This window comes from Vigna umbellata, chromosome 7 (assembly GCF_029865625.1).
Source record: "Vigna umbellata cultivar VRB3 chromosome 7, Vumbellata_1.0, whole genome shotgun sequence".
NCBI classification, from domain to species: domain Eukaryota; kingdom Viridiplantae; phylum Streptophyta; class Magnoliopsida; order Fabales; family Fabaceae; genus Vigna; species Vigna umbellata.
The window spans coordinates 12,382,487-12,408,192 of record NC_142171.1 but is presented as its reverse complement, the minus strand read 5'-3'; the positions used below and the strand labels follow the sequence as shown (position 1 = coordinate 12,408,192).

Below are 25,706 nucleotides of genomic sequence, written 5' to 3'. Positions count from 1 at the left end.
GCGGTTTTGACACTAACCGCGGCATATTCTACACTCTTTTGCCGCGGTTCAACCGCGGCATATAGTGTCTTTTTTTTTTTTTTTTAAAAAAATGGCTTTAGGCCGCGGTTCCCTCGACAACTGCGGCATATTCCGCAACCTATATACCGCGGTTAGAACCGCGGCCTAAAGTGTCTGACTTACTACCGCGGCTGAATATGCCGCGGTTCAAGAACCGCGACGTATAGTGAAAATGAACCGCGGTAAAAGCCCCTCGCTGCACTAGTGACCTCATTTCAGTCATCTATAATGGTAGCTCGAATGATGGTCTTAATCCAAGACATGACATAGAAGTCACATTCCCATGAATCTACCTGCTTGTTACACTAAAATGACAAACTAAATAGTCAACAATGTAGATCATTCAATAACATAGAAACACTAGTACAGTCAGGGGAAACGACAGCGGTTATTTTTGTATATAGGCAGCGGTTTCCGAACCGAGGCATATTCAGGCGAGGTAAAAAGTCTAACACTTTTGGTCTCGGTTGTGAACCGAGGCATAAACTCACCCCCTACTGCCTCGGTTCATCTCTAACCGAAGCATAAACATTTAACGTTTTTTTAATTTATTTTTTTCGTAGCACATTAGGCCTCGGTTCTTCGTAACCGAGGCATAAAGTACCACTTTACTGCCTCGGTTGTGGCCCAAACCGAGGCAGTAGGTCTCGGTTTTTTTTTTCTCCTCCGCTACACATTCTGCTTCGGGTTTGACCATAACCGAGGCAGTAAGTGGGCTTTTTACTTCGGTTTTTACCAGAACCGAGGCATATAAGTACGTTTTTTTTTAAAATGGAGTCTGTTTCTGCAACATTCCCAATCACAGAAACAGACCTGCATATCTTTTTATAACCAGAACAGTCCAAAATATTACAGAAACGTATATTTTAAATGAAATTCATATTAAAACATAAAATATATTGAATGGAATCATAAATCAAATTCTTAGAAGCATAAATCAATCCAAAATGTAATCATAAATCAAGTTTCAAGAATAAATCAATGCAATGTACATGTTGAATTTATAGTAACGTAGAAAAGCATAAAACAACTTAGAAACATAAACTTAAAACTTAGTATATCCTAATATCTACTACATACTATTATATAAATGAATTACATATCTAGCAAGTGTTTTCCTCACAAGTTGGATTGACTTCTCTGGAATTGAAGCAGTCCTATTAAATCTCTGCATAAAGTACAATGATTTCAATTAGTGTATATGAAATCCAAATATAGAGAACATAAAATTCAAACCTAAATATTACTGTTTCCCATCCAGTGGTGTAATGTGCACGAATGATGGTCATCAGCCAAAACATAACGTAGTAACCACATTCATATGACCCCATTTGTCTATTACACTACAATATATCATCATAATTATAAAATGTTAAGTAACATCATTTGAATGGAAGCAAATGTAACAAAGTATGGACTAAAATACCAAACCTTAAGAGAAACCCATGCAAGCTTTTTAGCTGTAGCAGTAGATCTCCCAGATAACATCATATGTGCTGCAAGGGAACTATCAAAAGAAATTCTTTTAGCATACATTTATATAAAAAAAAAGGACCAGACATTGAGATTCTTACCAATCTACTGCATGTCTAAGAGGGCTGGGAGGAGACTTATGCAATGAACAAAACCAAACAGTCGTGTTCTCCGGTACGGAGATCACAAGTAGCTGCCAATGACACCTGAAATTGGTAATAACTTATGAATGATATACCAAAATTAATAAATGAATGTGTTGAAGTTAACAAACTTCACTTACCCATGTATATAAGGGAGAAAATATATCTCCTTCCCCGTTCCAAAGCAGGTGGTGATGTATGTCTGGATATCATCAAATTTATTTCTCTCATGAGTCATAGAAGGGGCAATGAACCCATATACATCGTTGAACCCCTTCTTGTTACTAACATCAAACAGATACCTAAAATGAAGAAATAATATGATATAAGTAAGTTGATAAAATACATGTATATATAAAAGTTTTCATAAACTTACATCATCCACAGCTGAATGAGTGTAATATTAATTTCATCTCTCCCCGACGCAAGCTCCCTAACATCTTGCTGATGCAAGTACAATGGGATAAGAGCTTCTCTTCCAAATGTAGTAGAATCCCAATGTACATTCATCGGCACCTCTGAAATGAGTTTAGCAAGGTCGTCTAACGCACCAAGAGGGTCATCCTCAGATAAATGAGTCTTCTTCGGTCTAGGACTTCCCTCTTGACCTATCTGCTGTTAAATGCAAAAATGGGGGATATAACGTCAATTAGAAGTAAATATTAAAATTGAGAAGTATATAGTACGAGTGTTTACCGGGGGATTAGATACATGACCAACCTAATGTCTAGGCCAGGCGACAAAGGACCTAAATGCTTCTTCCACAGTGAAGAACTCATCTGTAGGCACAGGAAGAACGACATCTGCTATGACAACTTCATCGACCGTGACCTTGACCTCATCTTCTGCAAGCTGTACCCCATGCACTACAGTGGCTGTCTCATACACTGTACCACGAGCCACTAGCATGGTCCCAGTATCAGAGAGAATATATAACTCACATGGATGAGTGTCATCCATGTCGTCTCCTGGGGCACCGGCAGCTGAGCAACTTCCTTTACCGCTTCTACCTGTCAAATTAAATGTTAGTTTATGCAAAAAGTAAATTAGGAAGCAAAAATAAATAACCTTACCTGTAGGGGGCACAGCATGTTCCGCTACAGGAGATGGTGGAGGACGATTGCCATAATCCTCATAATGTTGCTGGAACTGGCGCGCAACCATTTCAGCAACTTCATCATATAACTCTGCTCGAACCTTCTTTGTGATCTCCTGCGTCATCTCTTTTCTTATTTCGTCCTTCATCTTTTCATATGAATATGGACGCAAGGAAGACCCAAAAAAATTTCGTATGCCTATGCCAGTCCCAGCAGCACGCACCCGTCCTGGGTGCTCAGGTCGTCCAATAGCTGTGGCAAGAATATCTTGACGACCTTCTTGTGTGAATTGACCTTGGGAGCTCTGCTCAACCAAGGAGTCCTGTCACATAACAAAAGTTCAAAGGATTTTTAATATGCATGTTAGATATATAACAAAATTAATGTAATATAATAAGAAATGACATCTTACAATTCTTTCAGATATTTCTCTGGCAGACTCGGAAGTGTAGGAGCCCGATGGTCTCATACGGGCTAACTTCCACTTGTCGTGCCGAGATGGTGGTGAAGGAGGAGGAAGAGGGTCATCACCCTCAGAAAGTGGAAGTCTACTATCTGACTTCTGCTTCATTATTTTCTCTTCAAGCTTCCTATATCCACCACGAGACAGGAGGTGTGGATTTTTATTCTGAGCGCTTATTCCCTGTGCTTTTGACCTTTTTTCCTGTGACAAAATTAAACAATTGTTATGGTAAATAATTATGAAGGATGAATTGAATGATTTTACTACACTTACCTGCCACGCCTCAGAAGAACGAAGCTCTACAAACTGACGCCATGTTTCTTCGTCAATTGCTGAATATTTGGAACATGGATTTTCATCACTTTTTGGTCCAAATATATATCTAGACATCAATTTTGTCTTAAACCCCCGAAATCGTTCTGCAATTGCAGATAAACACCTATTCCTTAAGCTCTCGACGTTTGGCATATCAAATGTTATCTGCAACAAAGAAAGTAATAACCTCATATAAATACAGATTTATCAATATAATGAATATAGAAGATTGAGCAATATTGCTTAACTTACCAATAGATCTTGCCAGATGAGATTCCGATCAGCCTCAGAAACATGGTCAAACGATGGAGTAAGTATAGAGATACGATCACGTGCCAATACTCCAAGGTAAGACCTAAATACATCTGCATTTGGGCCAGATGCAACTCCAGTGACCACGTCAACAATGACAAGTGTCCTCTCACCTGTATTTCTTCTAAGTATAAGCTGTCGTAACCTCGTTGCTCCTCTCGTCCGTCTAGAAGTGGTGGGGACTTCATCGCCCGACGAATGAGGTGACTCAGCCATATATCTGTCACAATAAATAAGATTAAATATAAATAAAACACTTATAAATTGTGCAATATATTATTTAACAAAAGCCATAAATATTTACACAAACATGAAATTCATACATAATCATATCGATTGGTCATATATATATTCCCTCATTGTGATCTTCTCGTATTGCTTGTATATCATCAATTAGAGGGTCGTCATCCAAATTTATTGTCGTTTTAAATGGATGGTTGTCAGCGATATGAATATTACTTAGATTCTCTTCTTTTTCTTCAATTTGCCTTTTTCCTTGGAGAGCAACATACCAATGGTCAGATGCAGGATCTTTTACATAAAAAACCTGACTTGCTTGATATGCCATGATGAACGGTTCGTCTCTATAACCAACCTTTCGAAAATCAACAAGTGTCATACCAGATTCATCTATTTTGACACCACTCTTATTGTCTATCCACTTACATTTGAAGAGTGCAACGGAAAACTTAGTGTAATCAACTTCAAATATCTCTTCAATTCTACCATAGTATCTCATGGAACCAACTATAGGATTTTGATCTTTGGATGTGGAAAACTGTAGCGACTCAGCTTCTAGACTGACGCCACTATTTTGTACTATGCTTTTATCATCCAAAGTTTTCGTATAGAATGTGCAATTATTAATTTCGTATCCTGTACAACATACAACATCAAACTTCAAGCCATTTGCTAATCAGAACAAAGTCTCAGAGGAGCGTGATTCTTTCGAAACTTCAGATTTGAACGAGGACAAGAATGTTCTGTTATGCTCCATCAACTGCCATTTCTCTGATTGTCGTGGATACTTGTCCCTTACAACGGCTTTGTGAGCTTCCAAAAATGGGATCACTTCATCTGTGCTGTTTGATATGTATAGATGTGCTTGCATCAATTCTTCACGACTTTTCGTCACCACATTCACACCTCGGATGCTTTTACTTGTAGAATATCTACTCAACCATGATGTCCGAGGGACTCCTATCGAATTTGCTTTAGCCATATACTCAGAGCAAAACTCAATACTTTCTTCAGCAATATATCTTTCAATCATCGAACCTTCTGGACGATATTGATTTTTGACGTACCCTTTCAAAATCTTCATATAACGCTCAATAGGGTACATCCATCTTAAGTATACTGGTCCACACAACTTTATTTCTCTGACCAAATGAACAAGTAAATGCACCATGATGTCAAAAAAGGATGGAGGGAAAAACATTTCTAGTTGACACAAGATGATGATAATTTCGCTTTGAAGTTCATCTAACTTTGTAGGATCGATGACTTTACTACAAATTGACGAGAAAAATGAGCACAATCGAGTTATGGTCAGCCTAACTTTTTTGGGCAAAATTCCACGAATTGCCACTGGTAACAACTGTTGCATTAAGACGTGGCAATCGTGAGACTTCAGTCCAACAAGCTTTAAGTCCTGCATTGACACTAAGCTCTTGATATTTGAAGAGTATCCTTGTGGTACCTTGATACTCTTTAAACAAAGACAAAAACTTATCTTCTCTTGTTTGGACATTGTGTAACATGCAGGGGGCAAATAAGTACGTTTACCAATCTCTCTTGGTGCCAATTCTTCTCGGATCTTCATGTCAACCAAATCCAAACGCGCATTCACTCCATCTTTTGTTTTTCCCTGGATGTTTAGTAGTGTACCAATCAAGCTATCACAAACATTTTTCTCAACATGCATGACATCTATGCAATGTCTAACATCTAACTTTGACCAATATGGAAGATCAAAGAATATTGATTTCTTCTTCCAAGGGGTCGCTACAGAAGACTTCTTCGACGTTTTCCCAAATATATGATGTACTTTATTAACTTTCTCAACAACTTCAAGTCCAGTAAGTGGAATGGGTGCATTGTCTTTCTCTTGTTCTCCATTGAATGCTTTCTTTAACCTTCGATATGGATGATTAGATTGTAAAAATCGCCGATGACGCATATACACTGTCTTCCTTCCGTGTTTTAATTGTTGAGCTGCAGTGTTTTCTTCACATATAGGACATGCTTTATGACCCTTCACACTGTACCCCGACAAATTACCATAAGCTGGGAAGTCATTAATGGTGCAAAATAACATGGCATGCATCATGAAAGTTTCTGAAGCAAAGGCATCAAATATTTCAACCCCATCAACCCACAACAACTTCAAGTCTTCAACTAGTGGCCTTAGATAAACATCGATGTCATTTCCAAGCTGCTTTGGACCAGATATCAACATTGACAACATCATGTACTTTCTTTTCATGCACAATCCAGGAGATAAGTTGTAAATTATCAGTATAACGGGCCAACAACTGTGATTGGTACTTAAATTACCAAATGGATTCATTCCATCAGTAGCTAAGGCAAACCTAAGATTTCTACATTCTTCACCAAATTGGGGGAATTCTTGATCATTAATTTTCCATTGCTTTGAATCAGCCGGATGACGAAGCATTCCATCAGTTGTTCTCTCATCTGCATGCCATCTTAGGTTTTTAGCGTCTTTTGGATTCGCAAACAAACGCTTAAGTCTGGCAACTAGTGGAAGGTACCAAACTACTTTCAAAGCAGAACCATTCTTTTCTGTGATGCCACCTTCTTCACCGTTTTTCGACTTGTATCGTGATAACCCACATTTTGGACACTTTATCAAAACTTCATTCTCATTCCTATATAATATGCAATCATTCGGACATGCATGTATCCGTTTATATTCCATACCCATCGAACAAAGAATTTTTTTGGCATCATAATTACGATTGGGTAACGTATTTCCATCTGGCAGCATTTCATTCAACAACGACAACAATTCTGTAAAACTCTTATCACTCCATCCATTGCTCGCCTTTAAATTCATCAGCCTTAATACCGCTGACAACCGTGTGAACTTAGTTGAACCCGCATACAAAGGAGTCTCCGCATCAGTGGACATCGTTTCATACACATGCGCTTGGGCAAAAGCTTCTGCGCCAACATCGCGGATCATGTCCTCTAAGTTGTCTTCTTCTGCTTGATCTTCCATATCTATTATGGAATCATAAACATTTTCAGTTGGAGAGACAGTTGGAAAGTCTGTTAATTCGTCGTGCCATATCCATGTTGTATAACTTCGTATGAAACCATCACAGATAAGATGTTCCCTAATATCAGTTGCGTTCAACTTCCTCCCATTCAAACAGTTCACACAAGGACATCTGAACTTGACTTCATCATCACCACTTGTACTCGCATTACGATGCGCAAACTCTATAAAGTCTTCTACTCCTCTCTCGTACTCAGTGCTGATGCGGGGTAAATTAATCCACCCTCTATCCGTACGCATGTTTACTGAAATTGTTTACACAATTTCAATAATCTTGAATGATCACTTTTAATCGTGTTTGTATTCAAGGTGTGACCCTATCCCATTCAAGAAGATTCACTTTTTTTAGTTTATTAAACATATCAATTTTAAACAACATATCTTAATGTTCACGAAATTTTGCCAGCATTTCGCATTGGTCTTCAGGTTACACAAAATGAAAGTGATTATAAATCACAATCAAATATGCACCCGAAGATCAATACAAAACACAACTGCAAAATTTCATGAAATTTAAGACATGTATATTAAAATTGATATGTTATAAGAAACTATGAAAAAAGTTATTACTCTTCTTAAACTGTCCAACCGGACAATTCAAGATTCAATACTTATAAATTATTATTACTATCTCCTTTCTATTCATTTTTAAAAAGTACATTTGTTCAGAAAAATCTGGAGATAGTTAATAATTTTTGTATTCAATCTCAAACGGGAATCTAAGGCTAATTCAAAACGACAATATATCCAAACAAACAAATATTTACATATGCAACATACATCAAGTAAAAGGAAGCAAAGGACCATTAAAACCACCACAGACAGATATCAATCAAATATATATATATATATATATATATATATATATATATATATATATATATATATATATATATATATATATATATAGATATAGATATATATATATACGTGTTGGCCTAAAGTCAAGTGCTTCATGACTCAAAACACAAGTTATGGCCGACATCTAGGTCAAGTGAATCTAATAACTTGGGTTTCTCTACTATCTTTTTATTTTAAGTCTTCCAAAAGTAATTAATAGGTTTTTAGAATATTTTTTAGAATGGACTTTATTGTTCAATTAAAGAATTAAATAAGTAAATTTATTATTTCAATTTATTATTGTCTCAAGATTAAGTTTTTTTAGATGTTTTCAATTTTCGTGTTAGCTTTTTAGTTTAGAGATGTTTACTTTTTAACTCAATAACCATTATAGTTAAGATATTTTGGGTTATGAGTTGAATCTCAAGTATGGACTAAATAATGTATACATTTTTTTCCATTAGAATTCCACTAAACTGGTATCATGTCAAATCATTACAATTCCATTACAATTCCACTAAACACCTTTTACAATTTGAGCAAAATCTAAGCTACCAAAGTCATGATTTTCTTCCAATTAACTCGTGCATTGGGACCTTTTCTTGTTTGTCTCGGATCACACACGCATACACATTGTTACAACATACACTTACATAATCGTTTCCTATTCATTCCAACACTGTTACAGCAGATAACAACAGTTTCAGAGTGGGAAGCTTATAAGGAATCCAAGCAAAAAGCAACAAGCAACAAGCAGACATCTCTTTCTTCGTTCAAACGAATATCAATCGCCACAGACAAACTCTATGAAAACGCTTTTAAAAACTTACCGTGGCGGGAACGATGGCGGAAGCAGTGCTTGGAGACAATGGAGGCACGGCGGCACGACGGCGGACGCACGGAGAAGAAAACAATCGCGCCTTGGTGGTGGAGGCTCGCCCAGAAACGCTGGTCGTCACGGAGAAGAGAAAGCACAGGGAGGTGTTGAAGAAGAAACCGTAAAGGAAATGGCCACCCGACTTGGACAACGCTTCGCCGGAGACAATGGAGGCACGGCGGCACGACGACGGACGCACGGAGAACACAACAATCGCGCCTTGGTGGTGGAGGCTCGCCCAGAAACGGTGGTCGTCACGGAGAAGAGAAAGCACAGGGAGCGTTGAAGAAGAAACCGTAAACCCTTCTGTTTTACGGTAAAAACGTAACCAATACTGCCTCGGTTTTACGAATAACCGAGGCCTAAACAGCTTAAATTAGGGTTTCGGCATCGGTTCGGGGATAACCGAAGCAATATATGTGGACAAAATGCATTTAACACAGACATTTGGCAGATGAAAAGTCTGAACGCACACGTTTACGCTTCGGTTCACTGCTGTAACCGAGGTCATATGGTCTTTCGGTCTCGGTTCTGTGTAGACCCGAGGCAATATCCTCTTCACCAAAAGCAGTCAGTCTGACTACTTGTAGAGGTGGTTGAGTGGCAGAGATGTTTATGCATCGGGTGGCGCAGTGAACCGAGGTAGTATCTGTTTTAGGCACCGGTTCCCCAGCAACCGAGGCATATAACTTCCCGTTAATTACCAAAAAGCCACCGCGTTTTTATATGCTTCGGTTTTTGGACAACCGAGGCGTATTGGCCGCCTTTAAAAGTTGTTTTTTTACTAGTGAAAATGAATTAGAACTATAAATGACTTACAACCTTTGGATACCAGAAGCTTGAATTGTCTGAGGTCAAGGATTCAGGAGCAGCAAAAGTGAAGCAACACTATACATATTAAGGCACAAGGTCAGTACCATCATATTGTCTCTTTATATGTCGATGATCTTATTTATAAAGGAAGCAATATGGAGATGATTAAAGAATTTAAAGAAGACATGATGAAGACATTTGAAATGACCGACCTTGGCTTGATGAACTATTTCCTCGGTATAAAGATGAAACAACAGAAAGAAGGTATATTTATCTCTCAAATGAAATATATTAAAGCTCTACTAAAGAGGTTCAAGATGAATGATTGTAAACTTGTCGATACTTTGTTGGTGGTAAACGAAAAGCTACAAAAAGATGATGGAGCACAAGAGGCAGATGCATTACGCTACAAGAGTTTGATTAGAATTCTTTTATATCTCATAGCCATGTGACCAAACATTATGTATGTTACAAGTCTTTTATCAAGATCCATGCAAAAACGAAGTCAAATTCATTATGGAGTAGGAAAAAGAATTTTAAGATATCTACAAGGCACAAAGGTTTGGTATATGGTACAAAACCATGACTAACTCAAGGATGATTGACTACACAGATAGTGATTGGGCAGGATCAATGGATGACATAAAGAGTACGTCACGATATGCTTGCTCACTAGGATCGGGTATTTTATCTTGGACATCAAAGAAGCAAGCAACCATGACACAATCAACAGTAGAAGGAGAGTATGTAGTAGTTGTTGAAACCACGAGTCAAGCAATATGGTTATGAAGAATACTTGAAGAAATGGGAGAACCAAGAGATGGACCAACTAATATCTATTGAAGACAACAAATTGACAATAGCAATAGCAAAACATTTAGTCTATCATCAAAGAACAAAACACATAGCCATTAAATATCACTTCATTTGAGATGAAGAGACAACTAAACAAATTTGACTCGATTTACTTTCATATTTTACTATCTCTACATTTCTTTTACCACATCAACTATTCTTTTCATGAACTCAAAATACTAACAAAAAGTTTGGAAGAATAATGTTAGTTCAAAGTTTAAACTACATTTATAACAAAAATTCTGTTGAAGCACACTTGTAGCTGTAAACATGCTAGACATATGACATTGTATGTTGATTGAAAGAACGTACGTCGGATTTCACATTTTCATCTTCAATTGTTACCTATCATTCTTATCTAACTTCCTTCTTTGCTTTCATTATTCTTGTAAATAGATTAGAGGTTGTTGATGTTAAGAAGCCTCGTTGACTGGCTAAAGTGTTTAGAAACGCGATATCTTTGATTGGTGCATTCATAATGACTTTGTATAAAGGGCATATTGTTCAAAGCTTTCGGGGTGCTCCATTGTTAGAGGCAATTTTGTTCATACTACATGTATATTTATTTGTCTGGTGCAAGTTGCAGCTTGCCAGTATTCTGCTTGACACAAAATCTAAAATCATTTGCAGCAATATCGACGACAAGGGATGCAGAAGCGGCCCAGTTGTTATTGGCTGGCTCAGTCCCAAATTATAGATATCCATTATTTGATCAATGTCAGTTCATATTTTTCTATATTAAAATAGAGTTATTGTAATTTTATTGATTGTTAAGTTCAATTAATAAAGATGTTTTTCTTCATTGAAGTGATGCAAGACCAGAGAACCGCTTCTTTTATCGAAGCTTTGAACCGTAATTACGGGAAATCTCCGGCTGAAAGTAAGTAATATTTATTTTAAGCTTTTTATACATATCATGATTGGTTTTCTAAATTCCAAAAGTATATGACTATGCCTGGCCGTGATCATGAAATTACAAAATTGAAATTACAGTAAATCTTTGACAATTAATGAACTCTATTTGTTTGTTAATTCTTTTGATTGGTATTTTTTGAAGATGTTGAAAAAGGAGTGAATCTGAATTTTACCAGTTGAAGAAATTATTTTTGACCTCCAATTAAGTATAGGACAATCTATTTTTATAGTAATATATTTATTACAAGAAATATGTTTTTGTGAGTATAAAGAAAAAAGGTAAAATAATGATTTTAGTGGACTCGAAAATATCATTGCTAACATGAATTAAAAATATGATTATACGCTTTCAATTTTCAATAATGTCAATTTTCACTCTATTGGTGTTGTAGATTGGAATTAAACGGGAATTTTCTATTGGTATGTTTTTTTTTTTTTAAATTGGCGATGAAGAAGTAAAAAGAGAAATTAAGGGAATTTTAAAATAGAAAATAAAATTATTTATATTAGCTGGAAAGAAATTAGTAAACAAGAAGATAATTTTATTTATGTGGTACGTTTCCTTTCTTTTCTTTTCTTTACAAATTACCTAATCTAAAGCACCAAAATCACATTTGATCCGTTAGTACTTGAAGCCAAAAAAAAACATAAAATATATTTTATATGAAATATCATAAAGAGGAAGGCATTGTTGTCCAATTGTTTTGAACAGTGTGACAACACAATAGGAAGCAAGATTATGTTAGAGTTAAGCCGAGTGTTAGTTAGTTGGCCAGGACAGCGGTTGATTAATTGTCCTTGGCAGTTGCTTTTCATTTTATAAATATTGGACCTCTGTACTTGTAAATAGTTGATTTTGAGATCAGTGTGAATATACGAAAATTTTTGTGCATTTGAGTTTTACTCTTTCTTTCTCTACTTATCTCCTTGACTGTTCGGTGCAAAGGGCTTGGTCGTTCGGTATTGTTCGTGTTCTTGTTGGGTCGTTCTCGGTCGTCTATTTTGCAGTGTTCTTCTTATGTTCCAACAGTGGTATCCAAAGCTTCAGGTTCGTGACTTGGGAGCTTCAAAAATCATCAAGGGCTTGGCAGAGGCTTGGCGGAAAGGTGATTGAAGCGTGAAGAAGATCAAGACTGTGTTTCTTGGTGAAAGATCGAGGGTGTAAAGAATGGTCAGCAGAGATATGTCCATTAATCTACCTGTTCTCACAGACAAGAACTAGAGCAGGTGGAGCACACAAATGCGAGTCTTGTTTCGTGTTCAAGATGTCAGCAGCGTGATGAAGGGAGTGATTGTTGCGTCTGATTTGCGCGGCACAAAGAAAGAGGAGTTTAAGAGGAAAGATGATAGAGCCTTGTTGATTATCCATTAGTGTGTGGACGATATGCATTTTGAGAAGATACAAAATGCGGCTTCAGCAAGAGAAACATGGAACATCTTGGTGGGCTGCCATGCCAGAGGGGAAAAAGTGAAGAAGGTAAAGCTTCAGGCATTGAGGAGACAGTACAAGCACCTACTGATTAAGGATGGTGATAAGGTGAGTGAGTTTTTGAATAAAATACTCTCAATTGCTAACCAGATGAAAAGTTATGGTGACACTGTTACTGATCTCATGGTAATTGAGAAAATCATGCGGTCATTGCCTCCGACATTTGATCATATTGTAGTGGCAATAGAGGAGTCTAGAGATCTTGAAAAACTCAAGATAGAGGAACTGCAAGGCTCTCTGGAGGCGTATGAAATGAGGATGCGGGAAAGAAATCCTATAAAACCCAATGAGTAGGCATTGAAAATTCAACACGTCAAAAATGAAGAGAAGAAGACAACCAAGAAATGGAAAGGGAAACATGGTAAAGGGAAGTGGAGAAAAGATAGGAACAAAGATGACCAGAATGAGTCTTCAACAGAGGAGGAAGGCAAATATGAGAAGAATTTCCACAAGAAGGACAAGAGGAATATTGAGTGTTTTAATTGTCATAGGTATGGGCATTACGCTAGTGAGTGCTATGCTGAAAAGAAGAACAGAAGAAGAGTCAAGGAAATGAGGCCTACACAGCTCAAGTGGAGTCTGATTCAAAAGAACCCATCATATTGATGACAACTACATCTAAAGTAAGTTCACATTCTCAAGATAAATTGTTGTATTTGGATTCGGGATGTTCGAATCATATGACTTGCCACAGAGAATGGTTGGTAAATTTTGATAAAACCCAAGAAGAGTATGGTGAAATTTGTTGATGACAACACTTCAAAGGTACAGGGAGTTGGTGATGTTGTTATCAGAAGGAAGAATGACTCGCGTGCCATTCTAACTAGTGTGTTGTTTATGCCTGCAATAAGGTACAATCTTCTGAGTATTGGCCACTTAATTCAAAAGGGTTTTACGGTAGTAATGGGAGGCTTCAATAAGATTAAAGTGTTTGACACTACAAAAAAGTAGGGCATTACCGAAGGCCATAAGCCCTCGGAAATTGCCAAAAGCCGTCGATAATGGATGTTTACCGAAGGCCTATCGACGGCCAAAAATCCTTCGGTAAATCCCTTGTCGCTAACCATTACCGAGGGCTTCTGCCCTTCGGTAATTACCGAGGGCCAAAAGCCTTCGGTAATTACCGAATAGCTGAAAAAAAAAAGTATAATGGAGGGTACTCAGTCAAGGGTCTGGTAATCGTTTACACCAACCCTGTAAACGATTACCCGAGAGAAAATTGGAATTTGTACAGAAAGTCCAACACAGGTACTCAGTCAGGTGAACAGGGGTCACCATTGAAAAAAAAGTGACTTTTAGGCACTTTTGCACTTGTCTTAGGCTGTTCCTTGTGTTTCAGTGGTGGGAGAGGGAGGTTAGTGATGTGATTATGTCCCAATGATGGAGGAAAGTGATGTTTTGGCACCCTATGATGGAGGAAAGAAACATTGTTTATGAGATGAGCAACTTGAGTGAGTTAACATGCTGTCAACTTTGACCTTTGCTAGCTATTTTACTGATAACTTTTCCCACCGACCTCCAAATGATGTGATTCTTTTTTTATTAGAAACTAGACTCAAACATCTTTCCAATGACTACTATTTTGTAATTTTTGGACATTTGAGTTGGTACAGTTTATTGTTTCAAGTCAGCGTTTCATATATTTTTGCCAACTCTGACCTTTGCTTGTTCTTTTGCTCATAACTTTCTCCACCGAACTCCAAATGAGTTGATTCTTGTTTTGTTGGAATCTATACTCAAAGACCTTTCAAATTATGCCTTAGAAATCAAATTTACACCTTCTTTGACACTGTAATCGATTACAAGGACACTGTAAACGATTACCCGAGAGAAAATTGGATTTTGTACAGAAAGTCCAACACAGGTACTCAGTCAGGTGAACAGGGGTCACCATTGTTAAAAGAAGTGAGTTTTAAGCACTTTTGATCTTGTCTTAGGCTGGTCCTGGTGTTTTAGTGGAGGAAAGTGATGTTTTGGCACCCCATGATGGAGGAAAGAAACAATGTTTATGAGATGAGCAACTTGGGTGAGATAACATGTTGTCAACTTTGACCTTTGCTGGCTAGGTAATTCTTTGCTTTTGACAAGTTTCCTAGCTTCATTCCACTAGTTTAGACATGTTAGGATGTTCACATACCTTAGAATGAGTCTACATTAGGTGAAATGACAATTTGTCACCTTATAAGTACACTTTTTAGGTACTAAATACTCAAACTTTGAGTTTTAGGTGAAGAGAAGCCACTTGCAGCGTGAATGAAGTGAAGATAATTCCACCAGCAGCTGCAGCTACCTACATGGTCTAGTTTGCAGTAGTCTAGCCACGTAGAGAAGCTTCACTCACAGCCTTTGAAGGAGGGGAAACATGTCCAGCAGCTGTAGCTACCATCACATCCAGTTGGGAAGAAGAAGGAAGCTCACGGTTTCTTTGAGATGCATGGCAGCAGCTCACGTTCAAAAGAAAGGCTTCTATGGAGTGGAAGAGCTAAGAGAGAAAAGGAGATGAGTTCAGGGCTGAATGGAGTTGGACGTGTGAAAGAAGAGGAATAGGGAAGGAAAGTCCAGCCACCACTCATGGTTGGCAAAGCTCCAGCTGCAACTCATTACTTTCAAAGTGAAGAATTTTGCAAGTTGGACAACACAAGGGCCACCACTTAAAATCTGGTGCAGTGCAGATTTTTGATGTGACTGGTTTAATGTGTGGTATGGTGTTGTGACGTTTTGGTGAGGCTTCCAAGGTCCAAAATTCTTGCTCCAAGGGGGTAGCATACTAGGTAATGGAAGGGTTGCTGAATTGGACAAAGAAGTAGCTCTAAAAGTAGCAATTTGGCTTGATTTTCAGTAGCATTTCACTAACTTGGAACCACTTTTTTAGGTCCAAACAACTTAAACTTTGAGTTTTACCTAATTCTTTGCTTTTGACTAATTTCCTAGGTTCATTAAACTACTTTAGACTTGTTAGGATGTTGACATTACTTAAAATGAGTCTATATTAGGTGAATTGACAATTTCTCACCTTATAAGTACACTTTTTATAATCTAAATACTCAAACTTTGAGTTTTAGGTTATTCTTTGTTTTTCACCACTTCAACAACTTTGTTTGGTGAATTTAAACTTGTTAAAACTCAAATTTAACTCAAAACCAAACTGCTACTTAAAATCACCTTTCTACTTCCTAAAATTGACTCAAAATTGATGGTTTTGGAAGTGATTTTGTGCCTAAGCCATTCTGACACTTTGCTAATCATTTTAACAGTTTTAAATCATCAAAATACACTTGTTTGAATTCTAATTAGGCATAAAACAGAACTGCAACTCAGATTCACTTGCAAGTTCCAAAAATGGCTCAAATATGATGGTTTGACATACTAAATTGCATACAGGTCATTCTAACTTCATATCAATGCTTCTAACAGCTTTAATACATCAATTTGGACTTGTTTAAACTTCCAAACATCACAGAATCATAGCAGAACGAAAAAGGACCTGTAATAACTCAATTTTTGAAAATGTTGATCAACCACAACACTAAATTTGAGGTTTAGGGAATTCTTTGCTTTTGACCACTTTCCTAGCGTTATTTCACTACTTTACAGTTGTTAGGATGTGTATAATAGACACGCTTAGGTTACTTTAGATTAATTCCCAATTTCTCACCTATTTAGTACACTTTTTTAGGTTTTAAGTAGTCCAATTTTGCTTTTGTTGTTATTTTTTAATTGAGACTTCATTTTTATCTTTCTTTTATCTTTTCAAAGTTGTGTAGATAGTTAGTTTACTGTTTTGAGTAGTACTTTAATACATTTTGCATTGTTATCACTTTTAGTGTATTCTAGGTACTACTTTTAGATTCTAGGTTGTAATAATTTGAGTTTTAGGTACTTTTTGTAGTGAGTTCTTAATTAGCTAGGTTTTACCATTATAAACTTGTTAGGATAGTTTCTTTCTAGTTTCTTTTCCTAGTTTAGTGCAGTTTGCAATTGCAGTACACCTTTTTTGAGGTTTAAGTAGTGATTTTTAGAAATTGTCTTAGGAATCACTTCTACACTCTTATCTTTGTCATTTTTAGTCCATTACAACTTGTGTAGGTAGTTTTAGGTATCTTTTACAGATTTAACATCTTCATGCTTAACACATTTACCCTATTCTACTGTATTTTAGGTGCCCAATGGTCAAATTTTGATTGTATTTGTATTTTTGAATTGTCACCTCAATTCTAACTTTGTTTTATGTTTTAAACTTGTCTACATAGTTAGTTTACTGTTTTAATTAGTACTTTAATACACTTTGCATTCTTAGGACTTTTAATGTATTCTAGGAGGGACAATTAGGTTCTAGGTTGTCATAAGCAACTCATAAGCAATCAACAACCTCAACTTGCCCAAACACAGAAACCTATACTTGTTAGGTCATTCATTATCAATTTAAAGTCATTTAAAATATGTTAGAATGGGTACAGGGGCAGTACTTTAAACACAGAAACCTATACTTGTTGTTTTCAAGCTTAGTTTAGTGTATTTACACTTTCTACAGTCATTTACATTGATAGCTAGTTGTTTGAATCATTATAACTTAGAATGAGGTGTGTAGTTGTTTAATTTGCCACATTATTAGCTGTTATACGGTCTAATTTTGGAATCTACTATTTCTATGCCAAATAATAGTGCACTTAATAGTGAGGAGGGAAACACAAGATAGGAACAATGAGGCTGCACAATTGAAGATGGAAGTTGTAATCACTAAACCTGTTTTAATGTTCACTTAATAGTGCAGCCACTGGTTAATGACAACCACAAAAGAAACAATTATAAGACTTCATTCAGTTTTATCCCACTTCCCAAAACAGCCCCATTTCATTTAATCAAACCCCTGTTAATCTTGATTTATCATGAATCGAACCCCTCACTTAGCTAATACACATGTTCATTACTTAACATAGAGTACGACAGAGTAACAATAATGTAGTTACTGCGTTATCATGTTCCTTTACAGCCTAACCACATTCAATTTAACTTATTCCAGTCCATACAATCATTCCTATTTAACATGTTCATTACTTAACCTATTGAGGACATATTTTTCTTATACTCTTGATTTACCAATTTCGTCTATGCTTACAGCAATACAAAAACAAATCCCAAAACTTATTCCAAGCTGGAATCAAAATCAAGAGGAATCAAAACTAACAGGACTTTAGTACCAGAACAATTTCTAGTACACAAAATGCCATATAGGAATTCAAAAGAAAACATGGAACGTACTAACCTGCCCAGTCTCAACCCAAAACCCAAGTATAAGCCAAACAATTGAAATTATCACATGATACATATAAGGTACTAAAGCAGAAATATCCACAGTGCAAACAACTTACGCATATTGGTAAGAACAGGGAAACACCCAATTACATGGACACATTGCACAGAAGTAGGGAAGAACAAGGCAATCAATTTATTCATGTACCGTTCTAAAAAAGAGAACTTACCTCGCACTCCAGAACACCCAATTCAATGGAAGCCAAGCAACACCGGGAGCTCTCAACCGAACAGCCAACCTTGGGCTTCACTGCAAGGACCTCCTCACGCTAATGACCACGAATCACCACCCTACCCGTCGCACAACCCTTACACGCACAACCAAGAACCACCACCCCACCCGCAACACCCACAACGGCACGACGAACCCTAGGCACACAATGCCACCGAACAGAAGAGATAGGTAGAGGGATAGGAAGAGAATGAACGATAGCAAGCCAAAAGGAAGGCAAAGGGAGTACAACCAAATTTTCAGTAGTTCTCAACAGAGGGGAGGGAGGGTTCTGTTTGATGAAATTGGGGACGAGCTGCACGAATAACTCCAATTACTGAGTTTAATTGGTGGACGCTCTTACCGAAGGCCACAGAGCCCTCGCTAAGGTCTTCTTGACCTTCGGTAACGTTATTTCATTAAGGCCGTCGGTGATTCACTTTTTGACCCTCGGTAAATCACATTTACCGACGGCCGCAAAGCCTTCGGAAATACACCCTCGGTAATTCAGGCTTTTCTTGTAGTGTGATAAAAGGAAAAACCTGATCTTGAGGAGCAAGATCTTGAAGGATAAAACATTTTAGATCAACCTAGTGAAGTTTGCAATGTGTGAAGAATCTGCAAGATGAATACTGATACACGGACTGGTAATGAGGAAGGTCTGGTGCACGTAACTATGTTTGCAGGTGTAGAACCGTTCGGTCAAGCAGAAGCCTTGAATATAGCAGGCGCAAAACCGATCGGTCAAACCGAGGCCTTGAAGAAATCCGTGTGGAAGGATGCAATGAGAGAAGAAGTTGATTCAGTTAGGAAGAATGGAATCTGGAAGCTAGTTGGCATTCCAATTGGGAAGAAGAAGAAAAGCGTTGAAGGGAATGTTTCCAAAGAAGCACTAGTAGGATAAAAAGAAAAGGCACCGGTTAGATTTGGTTATAGGCATCGTTTTTACAACCGAGGCATATGTGAGCGAGGTAAAAAGGCCAAACTTTATGACTCGGTTACAAACCGAAATAAAACGAGATAGAAATATGCCTCGGTTCTTAGATAACCGAGGCACTAGCGTGTTTTTTTTTATTTGCTCAGATTTAGGATTCAATTCATCATGCCAAACAGAACTAAGATTTCCCAGCTAAAGAATCTAAAACAATCAAACGAAAACCATACAGGAATCAAACAAGAAACAACACACAATATTACAACAATGTTAAACCATTGATTGAACAATCTAAAACAATCAAAAGAAAACCATACAGGAATCAAACAAGAAACAAGACACAATATTACAATAATGTTAAACCATTGATTGAACAGAGTTTGACAAGAAACAACTAAAACTAATGAGAAGAAACTCAGAAGTAGAAATGAAGCAACACCTCCCACCAATGACCAAGAAGGAGTATAGAACACCGATCCAAACCAGAGAGCCGTCAGAGCAGCTGCAAACGCTACTATCTAGGGCGGCGGCGACATTCGAAGGGGTGCAAGGGTAGCAGCGACTTGCGGTGAGGAGTTTGATGACAAGTGCCACGGTGGAGACGACGGAGGGCTCGCTGATCTGGAGCGGCGGATCTGGATCTGGAGCGGTGGATCTCGCCGATCTGAAGTTCTGCATCTGGAGCGGCGGATCTAAATCTGGAGCGGCTTGGCCCTTTTCTATTTCTGGCAAAGGTAGCAGTGCGGAAGCAGCAACGGGGGATCTGGATCTGGAGTGGCTTGGCCCTTTTTTATTTTCGGCGGAGGCAGCAGTGCGTGCGGAAGCAGCAACGGCGGAGGCTACAGCGACGGCGAAAGAGTGGAGCCGTTGGAGGAAGCACCACAGGTAGCAGCGGCAAGGCGGGGCACCAATGGGCCAAGCACTGGCACGCGGAGAGCAGGAGGAAGGAGAAGCACGCGTAGAGGAAAAATAGGAGAGCAAACGAAGGAGAAGCGCGGATTAGGTTAAATCTGAATAAAGTGGAGAGGTATAGGCATCGGTTGCCTAGTCACCCGAGGCAATATGGCCTTTTTTCTGAACTGGGTAGTGGTATATGCCTCATGTCTTGAATTAACCGGTGCTATATCATGATTCTACCTCAGCTCTTAGATTAACCGATGTATATAATTTTATACACTTCGGTTTTCACATAACCGAAGCCTATATAGCGAATTAAAAACCACATTTTTTACTAGTGCAGCATGGGGAGTCACTGGTGAACCGAGACATGGCGAACACCGTTCGATCATGTCATTCAGTCTAGGAGTCATAGGAGAACCGAGACATGGCGAATACCGTTCGGTCACGTCATTCAACCACACCCGACCACAACATTCATTCAACCGAGTGAGGCGTCACTAAAGAGCGTCAAACTGGCAACCGCACTCAAACAGTTCGGTCACGTCACTCAGTCGGTCTTTCGAACCGTTCGGTCTTGGTCGCGCAGCTCGCGCAAGTTGGCATCTGCCTTCGTCACGTGATTGGCAGGAACAGTTGCTCAATGGACTAGCAAGTGTGAGTTCTATGAGTCCCAAAAGCATCGTTCGGTCTCAACGTGGTGCGCGAGATAGGCTGGCATGGATGGGTGCTACCTCTAAGTGCGCGGCTTAGAGGGGAGTGTTAGAGTTAAGTCGAGTGTTAGTTAGTTAGTTGGCCAGAACAATTGTTGATTAACTGTCCTTGACAGTTGCTTTTCATTTTATAAATACTGGACCTCTGTACTTGTAAATAGTTGATTTTAATATCAGTGTGAATATAAAAAAAATTTTGTGCGTCTCACTTTTACTCTTTCTTTCTCTACTCATCTCCTTGACTGTTCGGTGCAAAGGACTTGGCCGTTCGGTGTTGTTTGTGTTCTTGCTCTATTCCAACAGATTCATGGTGATTATGACTTCCATGAGACAAACCATGTACTCATCTATGGATCACTGACCCAAAACATGAGGACGACAAGCACAAGGTTCTACTCAATTATGGACCTCTTAAAGTTTACAACCAATTACCAACTCTTTTAACAATCGTATTTAACAACCAAAACCAAACAAAAAGATCCTACAAACACGAGCATCAGATATATCAAAACTTATCTTGATGATCATAGTGGCAGCTAACTCGGAGGACCTCTCAAAAGAACAGTAAACAACAACTACGACAACCTTTTTCGATGGAGGCAGCGGCAGAAAACACAACAAGAACCCTCTGCCTAGATATCTCACCCTAAGATACCTCATCATGGAAAAAAAATGGAAAGAAAAATCTAGTATGTGAAGGAGATGAACGTGAATAAAAGGAATGGATGTGAATAAAGAGATTAGGAGAATATTGACGAAGGAGATGAGGAAAAAAATATAGATAACGAAGATGTGTGTAAAAGAGAAAAATGAATGTTGATGAAGAAAATAACTATGATGAGGTTTATATATACAAAGTGAGAGATGAAAATTATGCTTAAAGATAAGTGTCATCTTTAAGTATGGCCTTCTAGATTAATGTCTCCATAGGTTCCTATTTTTGTTCAGAATTTTAAATAGGTCTCTTTATTTTTTGGCGTCTGAATTAGGTCCTTATTTTTGTTAATTTGATGCAAATAAATCCTTTCCGTCAATTTCATCAAACGGCGTTAATGAATGTGTGACGTGGCCTTACACGTGTCAATACTGTCCTCAGGCCACGTCACACATTCATTAACGCCGTTTGATAAAATTGACGGAAAGGATTTATTTGCATCAAATTAACAAAAATAAGGACCTAATTCAGACGCCAAAAAATAAAGGGACCTATTTCAAATTCTGAACAAAAATAGGGACCTATTGAGACATTAAACCTTAAAAATAAGGGTATATTTATTTTTGCACCTCCATACTTTCTTGCACCTCCATAAGCCAAATGAAAAGACGAATTTGTCGTCATCTTCTTCTTCCACTCCTACCTACTACACTACTTCACCTCCATACTTTCTTTCACCTCCACTGGCGCCCATTACCCACCTCCTCCTGCCAGGCAGTGTGAACCCAACACAGTGGGGTCTGCGTTTAGGTCTCCCCCAACCTCTTTGTACACTCACGGAAGCAATTATTCATCTACTCTCTGCACCACTGTCATTGTCTTTGATTTCATCTTCACTTTCCACCTAATCACTCTTCTCTTCTCTTCTCTTCTCGCACTATGTCTTCACTTTTGTATCATATTAGAGTCAATTTTATGCACTCTGTTAACGTCGGTTAAGTTAATAATAACATAAATATTTATTTATTAAAAGAATTATAATTAGTTTTATATTTTATAATAAGTTTTTATGTCGCGCGTGTGGTTAAACCGAGGCGAAAACAAATTCTCAGAATCTGAGGAAAAGAAAATAAACATTGGAACAAGCTGGCATAGTTGCCCTTCGGAAAGAGCTTTAAAACAAATTATCAAGTTATTATTACCTATCTTTTGAAAGTTTCATTTAAGATACTCGAAAAATAAATTACAAATATTTGCACATTTTTAAAAATTTACAAAAAGAAGGAAAATATGATGTCATTTTTTAACTATTTGTCAATATAATACTAGATAAAAATGTTTTAAAATTAAACCATCTTAGCTTTATTACTTACAATTGACACAACTTTTATAGGCTGGGTTTTGATACAGAAATTAAATTGATCAAGGGTAATTTCTGTTAATATAAGACTATTTATAGACATTTATCTGTAAAAAACAAAATTAAAAAAATAGTAATTTGGACAAGTACTTTTATCTGTTTTATATAACAAATCCTAAACAGTTGAGTGTATCCTTGTCAGTTCTCAATCGGACGCTGGAATCTGCAAAAACAAAGGAGGAAAGGTTGTCTGCATATTTGACAGCAGCAAGAAACGGCATTACGGAAATTGTGTCTGAACTTGGAACTAAAATATCAAGTGTCGTATATGAAACTAGCCCTAAAAGTGAAAATGTATTGCTTGTGGCAGTGAAGAATAAGCAAGTAAATGTTGTTGAGATGTTACGTAACATTTTGAAAAAGGAAACTTTTGATAGCTTAATTTTAGAAAGGGATAACAGAGAGAACACCGTGTTACACTTAGCAGCTGGTACATCAAGCAACCAAAGAGCTGGTACTACCATGCAAATGATATGGGATATCAAGTGGTATCAGGTATGTATGTATATATATGTATGTATTTATAAATTATATCTTTCGATATCTTTCACCGTATACACAATAATTGTATTATGCATGGAGCAGTACATCAGTGGTCTAGTGCCGAAAGAATTCATTTACAGACGCAACAAAGATGATAAAACTGCATGGGAAATCTATGAGCTGGAACACATTCAGAAAGTGAAAGATTGCTCAGAGGCCCTAAAGGACTTATCCAATTCTGGCTCAGTTGTGGCAGCTCTCATCGCCGGCATCTCCTTCGCAACGTCGACCACCGTCCCCGGCAGCACCGAGAACGGAAAACCTATCTTAGGTGGCAAACCTGAGTTTGATGTATTTTCCATTGCTTCCCTTATAGGACTTGGCTTCTCCATCACCGCACTGGTAATGTTCCTCGCCATACTCACTTCTCCAAAACAGGTTCAACATTTCCGCCTCAGCTTGCCCTTGAAGCTTATTTTTGGCTTAGGTTCTCTTTTTGCATCCGTTGCTTCAATGCTCGTTTCCTTTTGGGCTGCACATTTCTTTGTGCTCAATGAAAAGTACAATACGATACTCCTCCCTGTTTATGTTGCCACTTGGTTTCCGATCACTATCTATGCACTGATGCAATTTCCATTTTATGTTGAGCTTGTGAGAGCTATTTTCAAGAAGGTGCCACGCCCATACAGGAATCCACACTCATTTGTACATCCTACTCACTTCTCTTGATAAATGTTCTTACCAAATGAACCTCACTTGCCATATTTGTAACCTAATCATGTCTTGTCTTCTAATACACAGTCTGCATATTTCACATTTGATAAATTTCTTGTAATGTGTGGTTGGGTTTGATTATTTGCCAATGACACTCATCTCTGGACATGAGATGCGTAATAAGGCAACATGGGAATTACTTATTTTGCTAATAAAAACAAGTATTTATAAAAAAATGGATTCTTTAGATGATGTATTGAGTTTTAATCGCCACTTCTGTCAATGAATGGAAGTTCATCACAAAGATTTAGCAGTGAAATTTTCCAGGGAGATGTTAGCATTTTTTTTTTCTTTTCTTAATTGCCATATAAATAGATATGACAACTAATTGGGTTTTATCATGTTTGAGTAAATGTGGATAACATTTCACCATTTTTTTAATTTTTAGTTTGCTCAAAAGTGGAAGGAATAGATTGCATTATATATATATATATATATATATATATATATATATATATATATATATATATATATTCTTTAGTCTATTATTGAGCAGTTCATCAACTTTTTTTTTTCTCATTCAACGAGAAAGTTTGTTTGCATTTAAAAGCTATGATGACAGATTGAGCACACATTCAACTATTTACAAATACATTTTAAATAGTTCATATGCTGGTTTATTAGAAATACTTTTAATTCAATAATGAAAATATATTTCAAACAAACTAAAGAATTATATTATATTTTAAGTGAAAATTAAGAAGAGTGAGCTTACCTAAGTCCACTAGTAAAAAATTGGGTTTTTACAGCGCACATTATGCCACGGTTCACTAGAAACCGCAGCATAATGGTGCGCGGTGACAGTTTTGTAAATAAATCGAAGGAATATGCCGCGGTTCAGAGGGGAACCGCGACATATACGCCAGTCAACCATCCCCTTTGACGCCACGTCTGAAAAAAAAATTAAATAACAGCGTATATGCCGCGGTTCTCTGGAAAATCGCGGCATATACCCCTGCCAATTTATTGCAGGGGCTGACTGAGTCAGAGAATTTCAGAAGTTACAGGGGTATATGCCGCGGTTCTCAAAGTAACCGCAATCTATTCTCCTACCTGAAATAAATTTAAAATGAATTTGAAATATTTAGAGGAATATACCGCGGTTGCCCGCCGAACCGCGGCATATAGTTTAAAAATAATTTCAAAAATGTCATCTTATACCGCGGTTAAGTAGTGAACCGAGGTAGATTCCCCAGTCAGAGTTAAAAAATAAAACTTTGGAACCGTATCGTCTTGTTCGCGCAGACGCTCGCTGGACTTCGAGTTTTCTTCTCCCGCCGACCACCCATCTTAGTTCCCTCGTTTCTTCACCGTTTAAACTCAAAATTGTTCGGTCATTTCCCATTTTTG

General features: G+C 37.6%; 2 protein-coding genes and 1 pseudogene across 2 annotated transcripts; 2 read left to right on the top strand and 1 right to left on the bottom strand.

Moving 5' to 3' along the window:
- Nucleotides 1-2,396: 2,396 nt before the first annotated feature.
- LOC148195162 (uncharacterized) lies at nt 2,397-4,079 on the bottom strand. The gene is made up of 5 exons (XM_088095104.1): nt 3,804-4,079; nt 3,510-3,716; nt 3,186-3,437; nt 2,958-3,095; nt 2,397-2,612 (listed from the first exon to the last, which is right to left on the bottom strand). Exons 1-5 carry the CDS (start codon nt 4,077-4,079, stop codon nt 2,397-2,399), a joined length of 1,089 nt encoding a protein of 362 aa, XP_087951230.1.
- An 8,559-nt stretch (nt 4,080-12,638) lies between these two features.
- LOC148195161 (uncharacterized) lies at nt 12,639-13,565 on the top strand (annotated as a pseudogene).
- Nucleotides 13,566-19,994: 6,429 nt separating this feature from the next.
- LOC148195160 (uncharacterized) lies at nt 19,995-24,753 on the top strand. The gene is made up of 3 exons (XM_088095102.1): nt 19,995-20,299; nt 23,174-23,594; nt 23,685-24,753. The coding sequence occupies exons 1-3, from the start codon at nt 19,995-19,997 to the stop codon at nt 24,309-24,311; spliced, it is 1,353 nt and encodes a 450-aa protein (XP_087951228.1). The 3' UTR covers nt 24,312-24,753.
- The last annotated feature ends 953 nt before the right edge of the window (nt 24,754-25,706 follow it).

Bases quoted from the DNA above. Each gene is read 5' to 3' on its own strand.
- LOC148195162 (XM_088095104.1), bottom strand. From the start codon at position 4,079: ATGGCTGAGTCACCTCATTCGTCGGGCGATGAAGTCCCCACCACTTCT. The intron at 3,717-3,803 runs GTAAGTTAAGCA...TCTTTGTTGCAG, and splicing joins TCATCTGGCAAGATCTATTG to ATAACATTTGATATGCCAAA. The intron at 3,438-3,509 runs GTAAGTGTAGTA...ATTTTGTCACAG, and splicing joins GTTCTTCTGAGGCGTGGCAG to GAAAAAAGGTCAAAAGCACA.
- LOC148195160 (XM_088095102.1), top strand. From the start codon at position 19,995: ATGACAAGTGCCACGGTGGAGACGACGGAGGGCTCGCTGATCTGGAGC. The intron at 20,300-23,173 runs GTAGCAGCGGCA...TTAAAAAAATAG, and splicing joins CGTTGGAGGAAGCACCACAG to TAATTTGGACAAGTACTTTT. The intron at 23,595-23,684 runs GTATGTATGTAT...TGCATGGAGCAG, and splicing joins GGGATATCAAGTGGTATCAG to TACATCAGTGGTCTAGTGCC.